We start from the raw sequence: 17792 nt of genomic DNA, 5'->3' as shown, positions 1-17792 counted from the left end.
AGGACAACCCTTAATATACATAATATGTTAATCATTAATAAAGGAGTAGTGATGAGCGCATTTATTTGTCAGGCATTTGCACCGAAACTCTGAGTTTTGGCTTCGGCAAATAGTTTGGCTAATTTTTTGCACAGACAAAAAAGTCACCGAGACAAAGCGGTCGACAAGAATTGGCAAAAAAGGTGGTATAGAAAAGTATGTCCACACCCCAATGCTCGGGCATTTTAATTATGTATATACAGGTATGGGACCTGTTATCCGGAAACCTGTTATCCAGAAAGTTCCAAATTACGGAAAGCCCATGTCCCATAGACTGCATTTTAAGGAAATAATTCAGAATTTTAAAAAATGTTTCCTATTTCTCTGTCATAATAAAACAGTACCTGTACTTGATCCCAACTAAGATATAATTACCCCTTATTGGGGGCAGAACAGCCCTATTGGGTTTATTTAATGGTTAAATGATTCCCTTTTCTCTGTAATAATAAAACAGTACCTGTACTTGATCCCAACTAAGATATAATTACCCCTTATTGGGGGCAGAACAGCCCTATTGGGTTTATTTAATGTGAGATCCAAATTACAGAAAGATCCCTTATCCGGAAAACCCCAGGTCCCGAGCATTCTGGATAACAAGTCCTATACCTGTATTTTAAAGTAATGCAATTCTAGAAATCTGTAGCTTCTATCTAAGGGAAAAAGCCCTGTTAATAACACTCTGTCAGAAGATAACTGATGCGGTGGCTGCACATTTTTCTTGCTGGCTATATGGAAATCAAGAGTATGTATTAGTGTTTGGCCTGGGCCATTAATTTTACTACACGCACTTTTCGAGACCGCAATCACATGCTGTAAGGTCAATATGCATTTCAGTTCTGAGTGCCTATTCATGCACAGTTGCACATTATGGCCCTTTTTATTGTAAAGTTATTTTATGTACTTGTTGGGCGACTAGTTATGTCGTCTGAGTAAATTTATTTTTTTATGAAAAGCAATACGTGCTGCTCAGCTCATATTTCTGCATTATATTATTACTGTGTAGAGCAGGGATAGCAAACGCAGAGTGCGGTGCTGCATAAATAACTCGACAATTTAATAAAACAGTTAGATGCATTCATTGTAGGTGAAAGTCTCTGGGGGAAACTGAAAAAGAGGCTGGGAAGGGCAAAGAGCTAGTGGGGGTGTGATAAACGCTGGACAATTCAACCGAGGAAAATAAGAGAGATGAAAAAGCAAAGAGTGGGAGAAAGAGAATGTACATTTTTTAAAAAAATTTAGAAGTGTTGGAGCAAAGGAAATGGAAATATAGAGAAAAATAAGGCAAAGTAGGTTGGGAAGACCATGAATGTAAGAGAGAAACAAATGTTACAAAAAATCTTAATGGACAAATAAAGAAGCAATGCTGAAAGCAATAAACTGGACATGATAGGGTGAGAACCAAATGGTGGCAAAGAACCCAAGAAGTGAAATGGGAGAAGATTAGAGACAGAGACAGTGTAGGAAAGATGAAGGAGGTGGTACCCAGATAAGAAAGAGCTTAGGCAGAGATAGAAGCACAGAGAGAAGATGGTGAGAGAGAAAACAGGAATACTTATGACCTACATACGTTAACAATCCCTATAGCTTTAAAACCAACCCTCCCTTATTTCACTGCTTGCAATTATGCATAATGGATACAAAGCAAACTAAATGGGAAACCCATGGATACCTAAGAAGCTTGCAATACATGGAGAGCTGAAGAAGGAAGAAGACAAAGGTTGGTCTGCAGTGGAGAACATGAGATACCTTCAGGGTCCCAGCAATCTTCTTCTACAATTCTGTGAACCAATTTACCATGTAGCCAACATCTCAGTGTATTATTTTGACCACTCAAAATGTATTTTGATTCCTGCCCATTATTCATAATTGCACAGCCCTTACCAAATCATCTGCAACAATCAATGTCTGAGTTTTCTTCATACCTCGAGGATATCGATAACAACATTCTCCTCTGGCTGCTTGGTGCTCCTCACATTTTCCAGAACAAGGGAATAATAAACTCCTTGGGGATCCGACTGGTACAGGTTGTAGGTGTCTGTCTGATACCATTCTTGGACAGCAATAAACACTTGGTTTTCATCTGTGCTGATTATCTGTAGGTCCTGGGTAAAAAAAAATAGTAATCATATTAAAGTGATGGAATGACAACACACTGAACTGCATTCAACTGTAGGGACCCATAGGGTTAATAGCCTACACTTCTTGATTCCCTATTTGCTGGGTAGATGTCCGTGCATCTAGTCGTCTAATTTCCATATCTCTATCATTGGCCATTAGGCCTATGACTATTTCCTGTCACATTTTAGTATAGTGTTTGACAAGTGGTGGATTCAAAAATGTTTGGCCTTGCACCTATTGAACTGGGTGGATGTTCCACGGAGCCTGGGATCAGTGGCGTAACTAGACATCCCTGGGCCCGGGTGCAGGGCATGCAGCACGTCCCCCACCCCCTTCCCCTATTCAACACATTTTTTGGGTTATGGCCCCAATAGTAACACCACTGCATGGGATCAACAAGGCCCCATAAAGTTCTCTGCCCCAGAGGGACCCTACCTCTAGTGAAGTCAGGGAACAGGGACCCCATGAAAGCGGCTTAAGTCAGTTACAGGTTACTTATTGTTATAACACTCTTTTAGGAAAGTGAGACAAATAGAATTAGCTAGCAAGAGCATCCTGTGCTCCAACTAGGAGAGATAATTGGGGGTAGCTCTCCCCTAGGCTCTACTTGCCCAAGTGAAAAGACCTCAATACTGAAGAGGGATTCCGGCATAGTCTTCTCCTGGATCCATTCTGCTGTATGGGATCCGGACCACATGAGGCATTGAAACTATAGGAATAAACCTTAAACGTGCCCAAGCAATCTCCGCATGGGGGCCATATTTATATTCATATATATAAGCAAGCTCCACGTTTTTACTTAGGGACAGATTCATCAAAATGTGAGATTAAAGCTCTCCATTGAAAAACTTTCCCACTTTCTCTTCATTCCTATGGGATTTTTAGAAGTGTAATTATCAAATGATAACTCTAGCATTCACCCATTTATAAATACTGTATGCTTCTAAAAATCCCATAGGAGTGAATAAAAAGTGGATGAATATTTCTGTGCCGAGCTCTAACCTAACGTTTTGATAAATCTGCCCCTTACTGTCCCTTTAAGATGACTCGCTAATTTCAGACATAATATGGCTTTGGCATTTAAAGTTCTAAAAGTTTATAATTCATTCAGTGTTGCCTAATTAACTAAAAATCATAGAAGTGAGTGAATGGATTTAATATCTAATTAAATATAAAGATTTTACATCTGAAGTGTATGTACTACCATTGCTACATGTGCTTGATTAATCAGACAAGTGCTGAGTTGCTTGGATTAAAGGAGAACTTACAGTGCATAGCGGCATTGGTTAGAGGTTGCTTAATTCAACGTCCTCTGGAAAGCAATTAGGTCAGCTTGCAGAGCAATTTTCATGAAGTATGAATGCTTAATCAGGAACCTTTTTAACCATTATTAACTAATAAAATCCCCTAAAGTGTTATTAACAAGGCCGGTAACTAATCAGATCGAGATCTATTGAGCATTAAAAATGAGTAATGATTTTTAAGTGGATAGCTGATATTTTTCATTCATCGTGCCTTCTACGTGCTTTCTGATTTGGTTTTATACCGTACAAATGTCCTTCCAGATGGGTAAGGGTTCTTCCTTTTGGTTAACGTGCCCCTTGGAGGGTCAAACTTTGGTTATAACTTTTGGTCATTCAGCCATAGTTGCAATTAAGTAAGTTCCCACCTCCAAATTTTACCCAAAATTACCTCCACACTTGGCTTTCTGGCACATAAGGAAGCAAATGGACATTCTCCTCAGATCATACCATAACTTGGTTCCCCCTGCCAAGACTTGGTTTGATCTAGATTAAGAAGGGATGGATCGGTAGTATGGACAGCAGTGGAAGTCAATAGAGAATTTGATCTGCTACAAAAACTGCTTAGGGGGGTAACCAAGTAGTTTTTGTAATGTTTTTGTGCTTGTAGCAGACTAAAGAACAAGGCCTTTTCTTGGCCAGTCAAAGAGTCAATAGTGGAAACTGCTTTTATCACAAACAAATATCCTTTGTTTGTGCCGTAGGCTCCCACATCTAGTTCCGGCCCTGGCTCTTTCCATTCATTGGCTGATGACGCCTAGTATACACCTTGCATTTATTTTTATAACAGCATAGTGCCCGACTGTTCTGTTTAGAACTTTGAGCTTTGACTGACTATAGAAACCAGAAATTATTATTTTGAAGTTGTGTCACAAATGCACCATCAAAATTCCTATTATGATTTAAAGCTTTTAAACTGACTGATTTACTGATAAGCAAGGTTACTAAGAACCACATTTATCAGAGTATTGCACAGAAATGCTTTCATCATGGCTAATAAAAGGCAGACTCAATCATAACCACTGCTTTACTAAAGGTGGCCATACACGGGATGATTTCAGCTGCCAATATTGGTCCTTTAGAATGATTCAGCAGCTTATCTGCCCATGTATGGACACCAACTATGGGCCTGCTCAACTGACATCTGGCCTGAAATCAGGCAAATCTCAGTCAGCACTCAGCAGGTTTGATTTTTCCATCAGATTGGGGACCGTATCTGCTCATTGATGTGGTCCCTAATTGACGGCACTTATTTCCACTAAACAATCGAATTAGCCCGATATTACCCACCCATAGGTGAGCATATCGGGAGAAGATCCGCTAGCTTGGCGACTTCGCCAAACGAGCAGATCTTACAGTGTACGGTCACCTTAACTGTAACCTCTCGGGGTCTCCTTAAGGTAAAGTACAGCTCTCAAGAGGTCTTAAAGGTCCCAGGGTGACCTAAAACATCCACCAATTAATAAGCACTTTTTTTCTTCGTAAAGACCTGAGTGCTTTGTTTTTTTCACAGTTTTGACATATGGGTGTCTCCATAGCCAGTATTTTACATTATGGACAGCCTTCCTCTATGGGGATCCTAAACATTCTGAAAGTGCCTACAGTTTCTCAGTTTTGATTTATGTTCAAGATTATAGTTGGAAAATGTTTTGCCTTAAGGTGGTTAAAGATTTAACATGTTCTGCTTCAACGAATACAACAACTTCAAAACTCAGATGAGCCGGAGCTATAAGCTGTTTTGCAGTGGATGAAATTTTCTAATTTCCTTGTCAAGAGCCTGCAATTTTCTTTTCTATGAACCTTAATTAGTGAATGTCAGCATAAAATGAAGCTACACAATTAATATAACTGGGCTCCCTTCTTACATCTGAAAAACACTGGCTTCAAAGCCTATTCCAGCAGTTGTTAAGGAATCACTTCTATATGGCTTTAAAAGTAATGAAGGGAACTAGGGGTGTCTGACAATGGCTGCTATCCGAGGCATAGGAAAGGTTAGAGAAAGGCAAAGTTTGTCCCAGTCCAGAAAATGAATAACTCCTTCCATCTCTAGAGTTAGGAAATACATGTAATTGTAATTAGATTCCCTTAAGCCTACGAGTTGATGAGACATCATGTCTTTTAATGAAGAGCAGAGACAATTTTCAGCTCCACAATCATAAAAACAATTCAGAAGCTGTGAAATTAGTCAAATCAGGAAGAATGTAGGAACTAATGCAACTGTTTCATTGGGAAACACATATCCACACCCCGAATTGTGACTCGAATACAGGATCCATAGCCAGGTTGGTTAATAGAATGATTCAGTCCACGTTGGGGGCAGCAGTGCCTTCAAAAGGGGCAATTATTTTGTTTTCTTGACCCTAATCTCAGCTTCTCCGAATAACATTTCGGAGATGGGTTTTACATGCCGGCCCCCACCTGCCCGCTTGCTGTGTATACATTTGCTTAATCAAAAACTCGCACGAGAGGAAAGCGGCCATTAGAGTGTTGGCAAGCTTTCAGAAATATGAATTAAAATGCAAAAGAGTCTTCTTCTCTTAATGAAATGTGGTGTTATTCAGTTAATTTCCCCATCAGATTTACAGTGATAGCAAATGTCAGTTTAGCATCTACTTGGTGAGGGTTATTCTCCTGCATGCTAACGAGCATCTGTTTGGAACAAATAACTTGCAGCTCAGAAATGTGGCTTTTATACGTGCTATAAACACGGCAGACTGCTTCTTTAGATGGTTCATAGATAATTATGGAACACAATTAGTGCATAAAGTTATAGAGGCAGCTGTATGGGTGTTAGAAATTCTATGGCTCGTTTACTGCCTTGGCACTGCAGCTCCACGGTCTAGAGGGGTTGCCCTTTGAAAGTATATGGAACTCATTGGCACCTCCAAAATGCCAACCTGGAACTGTGCTTAATTTGGAAAATTAACAAAAATTTTGGGTGTGGGAGGACCCCTGAGACCCTTCTTATGTCTCCAAGTGCTCACATGAATGCGCATAGGCCCTTCCATTCTGAAGGAATACACATGAGCACTTCTAACTTAGATGGAATAATTCTAAAAATCATCAGAAAGTCATATAGTGACAGTGGCCAGGGGAAGGCGATCTAAGACTGGGTAACTCCTGGTAACTAGGCAACTATGGTTCTGCAGACATGTTACTAAATACTGACTTTACATAGTTACATAGGGTTGAAAAAAGTCCAAAAGAGTCCATCAAGTTCAACCCATCCAAGTAAACCCACAACCCACACCTACCAATCTATACACTCACATACATAAACTATACATACAACCACTAGTACTAACTGTAGATATTAGTATCACAATAGCCTTGTATACTATACTTGTTCAATAACTCATCCAGGCCCCTCTTAAAGGCATTAACAGAATCTGCCAGGAGCAAATTTGCCCAGTGTTTATAAATGACCTCACTATCTCTACTATTCCTGTAGTTTGATTTCTTCCCTTCCTTACTCTCCGGGGGGCACTTACATATTGGCCAAACATAGTAGAAATGCCATTCTACCATATCCCAATGCAATAGTTGCTGTTTCATACACACAATGCCAATGTATAGATATTCTGTGGCCTAACGGCCAAGGGACGCTGAGGTGACTTATAACAATGATATTTGCAGAACATTATACATGTGCATAAACAATTTCATATTAATCCTTATTATTTGTATAGTTATTGGGGGAACGATATGAACACTCCATTCAGATTTCTCATCTAAATTCTTCAGCTCACTTATTTTCCTGCCAAGCCTGGAAGCACCACAACTATCTATCACGGTGGCCGTGAAAAGTTCCACAAAAAGAGCTGCCTGAAATGTGACAATTCAATTAAGATGTAGAATGTTTTCCAGCAGTAAAGTTTTTGGTAGCAGAATTTTATTTCCAGGGAACTTTGTGACAAAGGAACTGTTGCTGCATTTCACAAATAGCTCTATTGTGTAGGGATTGGATAATGCGCTGCGATGATGGGCTATTTTTATAGCATTGCGGTCTTTCCATCCTTCTTCCTCATAACATATAGCAGCTCATTGGTAATGTTCTTTTATAAGCACAGTGCCGGAGATGAGTTGGCACAAAGCTACAGGCAATGATCTCCATGCAGAAGAAAGAAATACAGCATTTTCTGACATATAAATGGGTATTTAGCACTAATGGTGCGGCCAATAAAAATTAGACAAAGTAGCATGTCATTTTATGAAGTTATATTCTCACTTAATATAAAAAAAAATACATGGCAGAGAAAAAGAAAAAAAAAACATTTTGGAATTCAGAAGAAACCCTACACTTTATGGAGAAAATAGTTTGGAATTTTAAAGCCGTAGTTCCCAAATAGTGGGGGTTTGCACTCCTAGGGGTCTTGGAGCAGTGGCAGGATATATCTTGTTATTTTAGATACACCTTAAAGGCCAGCTTGAAGATCAGTTGGGGGTAAGATTTGGAATGATTAAAGATTTACTGTCCTAGATATTCTTGGAACAATGGCTGAATGGCTGATACACCAATCTTACTATATCTGTTACTTTTGTATGAACTAAATGGGGCTGTGTCCAAAGGCTACACCTCCATGGGGGACTGGCAGGAAATGTAAACCATAAAAAATAAATAACTGCGCTCTTCTTTACATTATTTTTATAATTATTATCTAATATATGACCAGTAGGTGGTACATTTCATTATATTACCAGTTTAAAAATTGCTAGAAAAAAGTATGAATGGAAATTGCAAAAGTGCTTAGAAGAGAGCTCTTCAGAGTCAACATTTCATGTGATTTTAAAGGCCTAGATTACCTTAAGGTGAGATTGATTATACAAATTAAGGTCTCGATTTTGTATGGCAGTGATCCCCAACCAGTGGCTCAGGGGCAACATGTTGCTCCCCAACCCCTTGGATGTTGCTCTCAGTGCCCCCAAACCAGGTAGTTATTTTTGAATTCCTGACTTGGGGGCAAGTTTTGGGTGAATAAAAACAAGATTTCCTACCAAATAAAGCCCCTGTAAGCCGATAGTGTGCATAGAGGCCCCTAATAGCCAATCTTAGCCCTTATTTGGCTCCTCCATGAACTTTTATGGTGCTTGTGTTGCTCCCCAAGTCTTTTTACATTTGACTGTGGCTCACGAGTAAGAAAGGTTGGGGACCCATGGTGTAAGGAATGCTAAAAAATAAAAACCTTTTTTGCATTTTGTAAAACCTGTTTTTGTAGGGATACACCAAATCCATCATTTTGTTTACAAATCTACCTTCATACAGCTGCAGAGACCATCACATTAGCCAAGGGGCTATTCTTTTCTATTCCTATTTGAATAAGGAAATATAATTAGCCCAGCATCTTACCTTTGGCAAGGCATATTTTGGTAGTCTCATCTGTACAAATTCATTCCGTCGATAGGATACGTAATATTTACTCCGGTTTCCTGCTGTTGTCTGTAAAAAAAAAATGGTATGCATTACTGGCAGAATCCAAAGCATTATGGAGTTTCTATATAAAGAACAATAAGCAGGGACCCATCTATATTGGCTTAGCATAATGCTATAACGATCATGGGTCATCAGGACTATGGGCAAAACTGAGGCAGCTCCTTAGAGTACAGATATGGGACCTGTTATCCAGAATGCTTGGGACCTGGGGTTTTCTGGATGAAAGGTCTTCCTGTAATTTGGATTACAATACTTTGTCTACCAAAAAATAATTTAAACATTAAATAAACCCAATAGGATTGTTTTGTCCCCAATAAGGGGTAATTATATCTTAGTTGGGATCAAGTACAGGTACTGTTTTATTATTACAGAGAAAAGGGAATCATTTAACCATGAAATAAACCCAATAGGGCTGTTCTGCCCCCAATAAGGGGTAATTATATCTTAGTTGGGATCAAGTACAGGTACTGTTTTATTATTACAGAGAAAAGGGAATCATTTAACCATTAAATAAACCCAATAGGGCTGTTCTGCCCCCAATAAGGGGTAATTATATCTTAGTTGGGATCAAGTACAGGTACTGTTTTATTATTACAGAGAAAAGGGAATCATTTAAACATGAAATAAACCCAATAGGGCTGTTCTGCCCCCAATAAGGGGTAATTATATCTTAGTTGGGATCAAGTACAGGTACTGTTTTATTATTACAGAGAAAAGGGAATCATTTAACCATGAAATAAACCCAATAGGGCTGTTCTGCCCCCAATAAGGGGTAATTATATCTTAGTTGGGATCAAGTACAGGTACTGTTTTATTATTACAGAGAAAAGGGAATCATTTTTAAAATTGTGAATTATTTGATTACAATGGAGTCTATGGGAGACTGTCTTCCCATAATTTGGAGCTTTCTGGATAATGGGTTTCCAGATAATGGACCCTATACCAGTACTATTATAGAGAGAGAGGGGGGGGGGAAATGACAACACAGTGACTAGCATTTGCATTGCTCTATATTGGGCATAATTAAACAAAAACAAAATCAAGTTCGAGTTACAATTATGCCTCAGAGATTTTTTTCTCGGTTAGAGAATTTATGTGGGAGTCGGAAGATTTCCAGAGACAATAGGAAACAATCAAATTATGCGTCACGTGGATGACTGTTCCTGGTTTAATAAAAAGCAAAGCCATGGGTGTCAGGGACACATTCGAGTGCTTCATTTGAAATGCAAAATATTGGTTTTCAAGTAAAAAAGAAAATCAGACATAGGGAACTCTGAGCCATAGGAAGGGGTAACTGTGCCGACCCCAACTGCCCCTCTGCATTTGATAGACAATCAGCAGGAAAAAAAAGTATTTCAATCAATACAAAACCAAAGAGGGTTTTTTTAATGAAAGAATGAGAATTAAGTTCTATTTTATTGTGGTATTAAGTGAATTAAATCTCCAAAGCTGCAGCTTCTGATTACTCCCCCAGGCCTAATACCGACAGTACTTATTGGAGCATGCAAGTCTGCCCCATTTTCTGGGGCCACAATTCGGAGCCCAAACACAGTGGCATTTACTTATTCTCATCATTATCCTCAATAAGATTCTCTACGCTCAACAATAAATTGAATATATATAACCCTATATACAACTAATGTACAATTGCTCTTTAAGTCAAACTGCAAGGTAGGGGACACCCTTTGGGACTAAGCAGTAGTAATCGGAGGGGCCCAAAAGTATTGATGTCATTGCCCTTTTGACATGATTGTGGTCCTAATAGCAATTATGAAACTAACATATTTTTACACTAAAATACAGGTAAACATATTGTAAACTCTTTTTTGTTTCCAGGGTTGGTGTGGGGTGTGCAAGGCTCACCGGGGTTGCCCCGGTCACCTATTGTGCACACTGTATACTTAATTTTGCCACAATCAGAGTAGGAGGACAGCGGGGAAGTGACAAGGGAGGGCAGGGCCCACCGGTTTTTTTGTGGTTTTCAACAAGCCCAGTTGGACAGTATTTGTTTCTCTTGTTCTACATGAGAGTGCATGCAGCACAGATTGGGAGGGAGGAAATACTAAATAAGTTAATTTTGCCTCCTGGTAGGGCCAAATGCACTGAATCATGTTCCTCCACTTCCACGTAGTTCTTCAGGGTGCAAAGCAAGGATATATACATATAAGATAAGGGGGTCTGGATGGTTGAGTCCAGTAGAGGACTCCGTTGTTCTGATATAAAATTATTAATTCAACTCATTCATTTTTTAAACTAAAATATGACTATAGACATAATTCATAATTGCGTTGATTTGCATAAAGGGGCCCTGTCACCCAGACCTAAAAAGCTGTATTATAAAAGCCTTTCTATACCTGTTATAAAGGTATTTAAAAATCTCAGCTGTCAATCATATATTGCCTGCCCCGCCTCTATGCCTCAGGCAGTTCCTTTCACTCTCCATTCTGCATTTCCTAGATGTCACTGCTCTCCGCACCGCCTATAATTGTGTATCCTGTGTATGTGCATGGGCATCAGGCCCCCCATTCTGGCTCATACACAAGATTATGGGATGATACAAAACTTGTGACGTTTCGGGGCAACGTGACCCCTTTATCAAGCTTGATAGGGGTCACGTTGCCCCGAAACGTTGCACCTCCGCAATAAACTTTTTAAGGGTTTTTCCCTTGTTTGTAGCCCTGAGTGCCATTTGCTTTTTTTGTGGTTGTACTGGTCTTGGAGGGTGCCGATCCCTCCAGCAGTGTGCACCGGGCATATAACTTTGGAGTGCTAGGGTGTGCGGATAAGGTCTCTGTGGTATGATACAAAACTTGCCTTAGTAACAGCACCCAAAAAATGGCGCCTGCCTGTCTGCTATTATTGTAAGACTGAAGGAAACAAGAGATATATTATTTATATAGTGTAAGTAAAGTTTATTTTGCCTGACCAACATGATAGAAACAAATTTGCAATTGTTTCTTAGGGTGACAGGGGCCCTTTAACCATGCTTAGGAAGGTACCGTGTATCACCCTGATCTGAGGAGCAGCAGGGAAAGGGTTATTCCTGTGTCAGCCTGGAAGCGACTGGAAATTTATATCCAGCCAAAGAACCCATGTTTACCTTCAATTTTTATAAATCACTCATATCTGCGCAGTGTTCAGTTCATAAAGAGGAGAAGCCATTTAAACAATCAATCACTGTCGCCCCTCATCTCTACAGGATAGACATCAAGCAAAATGAATTACTGTTATCTGCCGGTAACAGGTTTGATTTATATTCTTTATCCTGTCACCGGCGGGTAATTCTAGGGGAAAAGAGGGAAAGTGAATGGGCACCTTGTGGAAACTTAATTAGAGGAAATAAATTTATGGGGGAGTCGCTGCCCATGTGACACCCAGTTCTTTGGCTTATTGCCGGCTGCTTATTTATTGGCGGAACAGATAAAGCTCAGAGCGACACGTTCACTTCCCTAAGATTTAGCATCACACAGATCTTGGCACAGATTATGGGCCTTTGGTGGGAGAGCGACACCAAGACGGGCCTTTGGCAAGTCTTTCTTATCATTTCCATAGTGGCCTTTTTATATAAATGTGCAAATTAGGATTTGGTGGCTTTCTGACAATGGTAAATTATAGCGCCCTGAGCATGGAACTATTGATAGCATGTTCTAGCTAATTATATATTGCGCATGAAGGGAACGCATACACTAAGGTAACGTTGCTTCTGAACACTTTGGTTATTAACACTATTCTTTTTGTTATAGTTTTCAAGGTATTCGCAGTTTATACCCTGATATTCCAGCCAGGGCACTGGACAAATGGGACGTGTGTGATGATGTCGGCAGTGTGCGGAGCTGACATCATCATGTGATGACATTTCTGCTGGCATGATGATGTCAGGGTTATTACGTCCACAGGACACAATTCAGAGGGTTTCTGCCCGGTTTTTTGAATATTGAAAACCAGGCAGAATGTTTTACCCCAGACAGTTCCTTGAAAAACCAGGCTGTCTGGGTCAAAACTGGATAGGTGGCAACTGTATCTCCCAGTGTCTGTGTGGGTTTCCTCATACACCCCAAAAACATACAGGTAGGTTAATTGGCCCCTGAATAAATTGATCAAAGTGTCAATGTGATAGGGACCTTAGATTTTAAGCTCCTCTGGGACAGGGACTGATGGGAATGTGATAGGGACCTTAGATTGTAAGCTCACTGGGGCAGGGGCTGATGGGAATGTGATAGGGACCTTAGATTGTAAGCTCCACTGGCACAGGAACTGATGGGAATGTGATAGGGACCTTAGATTGTAAGCTCACTGGGACAGGGACTGATGGGAATGTGATAGGGACCTTAGATTGTAAGCTCATTGGGACAGGGACTGATGGGAATGTGATAGGGACCTTAGATTGTAAGCTCCACTGGCACAGGAACTGATGGGAATGTGATAGGGACCTTAGATTGTAAGCTCCACTGGCACAGGAACTGATGGGAATGTGATAGGGACCTTAGATTGTAAGCTCCACTGGGGCAGGAACTGATGGGAATGTGATAGGGACCTTAGATTGTAAGCTCCACTGGGGCAGGGACTGATGGGAATGTGATAGGGACCTTAGATTGTAAGCTCCACTGGGGCAGGAACTGATGGGAATGTGATAGGGACCTTAGATTGTAAGCTCCACTGGGGCAGGGACTGATGGGAATGTGATAGGGACCTTAGATTGTAAGCTCCACTGGGGCAGGGACTGATAGAAATGGGATAGGGACCTTAGATTGTAAGCTCCTCTGGGACAGGGACTGATGTGCTGTAAAGCATTGCAGAAATGTGTCAGTGCTATTTACATAAGAGATAGTGAATTATAAATTTTAAAAAAACAGCTCCACCTGCTGTTCACTTTGCCGGAGTCAGCAGAAAATCAAGTTAGTGAGCAGAGAAAAGGTCAGAAAATGACAAACGTGAGCAAAGAAGAGTCATCTGGTATATTTTTGGTAAGTTCTAAGCAGAGCAACATCACAAGACTTTTCTCTGCTCACTAACTTAATTTTCTACTATAGCCAGCCAGCTGCACTGAATAGCAGATGGCACTGTTGTTTTAAATATTCAAAAGTAGAAAACAAATTTAATGAAAATGGTGAAAGTGCTTAGAAGACACAGACACAAACCTTCACATTTAGCTCCTGACTAGTAAACAAAGTGCTACATTCTCTTTAATGATGGCGAATAGTGCTATACAGTCACATGGGATGGTGGCAAAAGCTGAGCCAAGTGAGTTCAGCATGTGATATCAGCATCTCTTTTGCTTTATTAGCACCAACCCAGTGGTGTAACTTGGTCACTCTGGGCCCCCCTGCAGAAAAATCAGTCCCTCCTCCCCGTCCTGTAGCGGTGCTCCTCCGGGCCCTGACCGCGCAGCTATATTTAAAGGTAGGAGAGGGTCTGAGGAGAACAGACCCTATTGTCTTGGCCCCCACCACGGCCGTGGGGTCTGCTATATACATAGTTCCACCACTGCTCCAACCCCACTTTACCTTGAGGAAGATGTAGTCGTCCTGTACAGTCAGAGAATCCCGATCAATGTTTCCAGTGAATTGAAATGCAAATGTATTGTCAGAACAATTGTGAATCTGGCATGTCACGTACCGATAACCTGCAGGGGAAGATCAATAGTGGAAACGTTAGAAATCTCTTATCGAAGGAGTTGAAAGGAAAAGCGGCTTTGCGCCATCCCAGTTCTCCGTTTATGAAGCGGCACCCATGCTGAGCCATATACCTTATTCTATTTACTCACTGCCACTATATATTCCAGCCAAGCTAATGAACAATGGCAGATAAATATAGAATATGACTCATACGGTTATTTCTGAAATATTCTTTTTTTTATTTCTCCCTGAGACACAGTACTGGTGTAATGTACTAAAATAAGTGCTTAAGGCATAAGGGTCGCCATTTTCAGCTGCTGCCGGACACTTTTAAGGAATGATCGTGTTTTATATATTTTAGACCACAACATATGAGTCAAGGATAATTAATTTACTGTAAGGATTACTGAAGCGAACATAAATCCACTCATTACAGTTTGACCTCAGCCTGCGGTGCCAACCCCACGGCCATATTCTGACTGGCTGGCTCATTGGCAAGCTTGCCGGCTCTGTATTCCAGATATAGAAATGAATGTTTCACTAGACAATAAACATGGAACTCAACTAAATTCTAAAAAATGAAGGATTTTCTGAGTTCGAGTTGTTGGTCCTATTAACCTGGAATATCCCAAATGTACGTTTACTTTTCAAAAAGCCCTGCACTGGTAAAAGTTGTGTGTTTACTTCAGAAAGTCTACTATAATTTATATAAATAAGCTGCTATGTAGCCATGGAGGCAGCCATTCAAAGGAGAAAAGGCACAGGCACATAGCAGATAACAGATAAAACACTATTGTATTCTACAGAACTTATCTGTTATCTGCTATGTAACCTGTGCCTTTTCTCCTTTTTTCCAGCTTGAATGGCTGCCCCCCTGGCTACACAGCAGCTTATTATATAAATTATAGTAGTGTTACTGTAGCAAACACACCAGTTTTACCAGTGCAGGTATTAACTCATTAAAGGAACAGTAACACCAAAAAATTAAAGAGTTTTAAAGTAAAAGAAATATAATGTACTGTTGCCCTGCACTGGTAAAAGTTGTGTATTTGCTACAGTAACACTACTATAATTTATATAATAAGCTGCTGTTTAGCCACGGGGGCAGCCATTCAAGCTGGAAAAAAGGAGAAAAGGCACAGGTTACATAGCAGATAACAGATAAGTTCTGTAGAATACAATAGTGTTTTATCTGTTATCTGCTATGTGCCTGTGCCTTTTCTCCTTTGAATGGCTGCCTCCATGGCTACATAGCAGCTTATTTATATAAATTATAGTAGGGTTTCTGAAGTAAACACACAACTTTTACCAGTGCAGGGCAGCAGCACATTATATTTTAGTTACTTTTATACACTTTCATTTTTTGGTGTTACTGTTCCTTTAACTCAACCGGACCATGTACAAGATGACTACCATAAATTCATATTGCTACATAAGACTGTATATAAGAGTACAGTTCATAATACTAGATGACCCCTTAAGGATCCAAGAAACTTTGTTTCCCAATAATTCTTGATAAAAAAGACTCTTGCCTGTATTCATGGTCTTGAACATGTCAAACTATTTACTATGATGTAAATCATAAATCATTCATTTTGAGCCATGAATTACATATGTTGCCATTACAATTTTGCCAGAAAGAAAAGGTAGACTGTGTGGATCTTCATGTGAGGGTTTAGGGTGCAGATGAGCCCTTGGGAGACCAATCCTAAACGTCACTGGCATGCAGTAAAGGCCAAGTTAGGATAAATTCATTGGACAGTGCCTTCAATGGTTCAGTTGAGGTCCCTCAGCTTTATGGGAGCTTACAGGTACGTGAAACTCTCTCTCTCTCTCTCTCTCTCTCTCTCTCTATATATATATATATATATATATATCTCAAACTCAACAGTAGAAAGCACTCACAGCTACAACATCAGCTTGATGCTGTAGCTGTGAGTGCTTTCTACTGTTGAGTTTGATGCATTATTTTTGTCAGCACCCAGCCTGTGCCCGATACTGGTGAGTGCCGATTCTTTACAAGACTATATATATATATAGCGGAGAGAAAAGGAGAGAAAGGTCCCGATGGGGACCGAAACGTAACGTTGGCTGTTCATGCGTTTTTAATACACAATTGATTGTTTTTGGAACATAACTCGATGTTGCTGGTCTTTTTTGGATATTTATATATATATATATATATATATATATATGTGTGTGTGTGTATATATAACTTTTGGGTATGCAGCTCATTACACTGAATAGGATATGCTGATGACCTGCAGGAATTAGTCCAAATTGCCAAGGGCTCTTTAACCAATGTTACTAGCACAAGTCCTGGAGACTATTCCAAATTAACGGCTTTTCCCAGAAGCAAGATCAATATAAGGGGGGGGGGGGAAGTTTCCTGACTTCCCAGCAGACATTTGGTGCCCCACAGGATTCTAAGCCCAATGGGCAGATGAGTGGCTCAGGCCTGCTTGTACCCTCCCTCCCACCCTGCTACAGACAGCTCTGATACAAAGGCAGTTACACTGAGCTACAGCACATCAATGCCTCCTAGTTAATCAAAGGAGCTCTCATTAAAGTCGTGCATCTGTCATTCCGTGGATTATCTGCAGCACCCAATTCAAAGTAGTTTTATTCTTGCAAATAAAGATTTTCCCAGCTAGTGCCGCGTATAGATCCCTTCCTCCGTATCTCTACCGACATATTTATGTGATGTTCAGCTTTTGACATATATTATAAATAAGCTGAATTTTACCCCTAAAATCAGACAATTAATTAATTAGACATCTGCGGGGATTTATTCTTAGCCGCACACACGCGTTATGTCTAAATCTGAAACAGCAACAGTATCTGTACACTAAGGGGATTTAGTTCTTAAATGTGAATGCATCAGTGCTGGCTGCTTTCTCCAGGGAAATGTGGCTTTGCTACACACACAGAGGGCCCTATTGGTATATATTTCCTAAATTAATATACATAGGGGCTGCTATACATCATCTTTTCTAAATATAAATTAAAATATCTGAGTTTCCGTGTTTTTCAATCAATAATGCATCACCCTGGAAGAGGATTAACCTTCTTGGACTCTCCTAGGAGGGTATACAAAACACATATTGGGTCGGGTTCAGTTTGAAGACTAATAACATCTTTTGTTTACACTCTTTCTTTATAAACCCATTAAAATCAATGTGGAAAGTTAAAACTGAACTAGGAGACAAGATGTAATCATTGATGTGACTATAGTCTACTGTTCTCAAAAAGAATTCATGGCATATTGTCCTATTAGAGGACAATCTA

General features: G+C 40.0%; 1 protein-coding gene across 2 annotated transcripts in view; it reads right to left on the bottom strand.

Moving 5' to 3' along the window:
* The window catches only part of sorcs2 (sortilin-related VPS10 domain containing receptor 2), a 501641-nt gene that overhangs the window by 67030 nt on the left and 416819 nt on the right, over positions 1–17792 (bottom strand). For both annotated transcript variants that reach the window (XM_002938263.4, XM_031895320.1), the window contains exons 7-9: positions 14394–14512; positions 8806–8895; positions 1962–2141 (exon numbers count right to left, since the gene is read on the bottom strand). In XM_002938263.4, coding sequence (XP_002938309.3) covers positions 1962–2141; positions 8806–8895; positions 14394–14512 — 389 coding nt within the window. The remainder of the gene's footprint in view (positions 1–1961; positions 2142–8805; positions 8896–14393; positions 14513–17792) is intronic.

This window comes from Xenopus tropicalis, chromosome 1, assembly GCF_000004195.4.
Source record: "Xenopus tropicalis strain Nigerian chromosome 1, UCB_Xtro_10.0, whole genome shotgun sequence".
In the NCBI taxonomy this organism is placed as follows: domain Eukaryota; kingdom Metazoa; phylum Chordata; class Amphibia; order Anura; family Pipidae; genus Xenopus; species Xenopus tropicalis.
The sequence above is the reverse complement of the archived record's forward strand: the minus strand, read 5'-3'. Positions and strand labels throughout refer to the sequence as shown.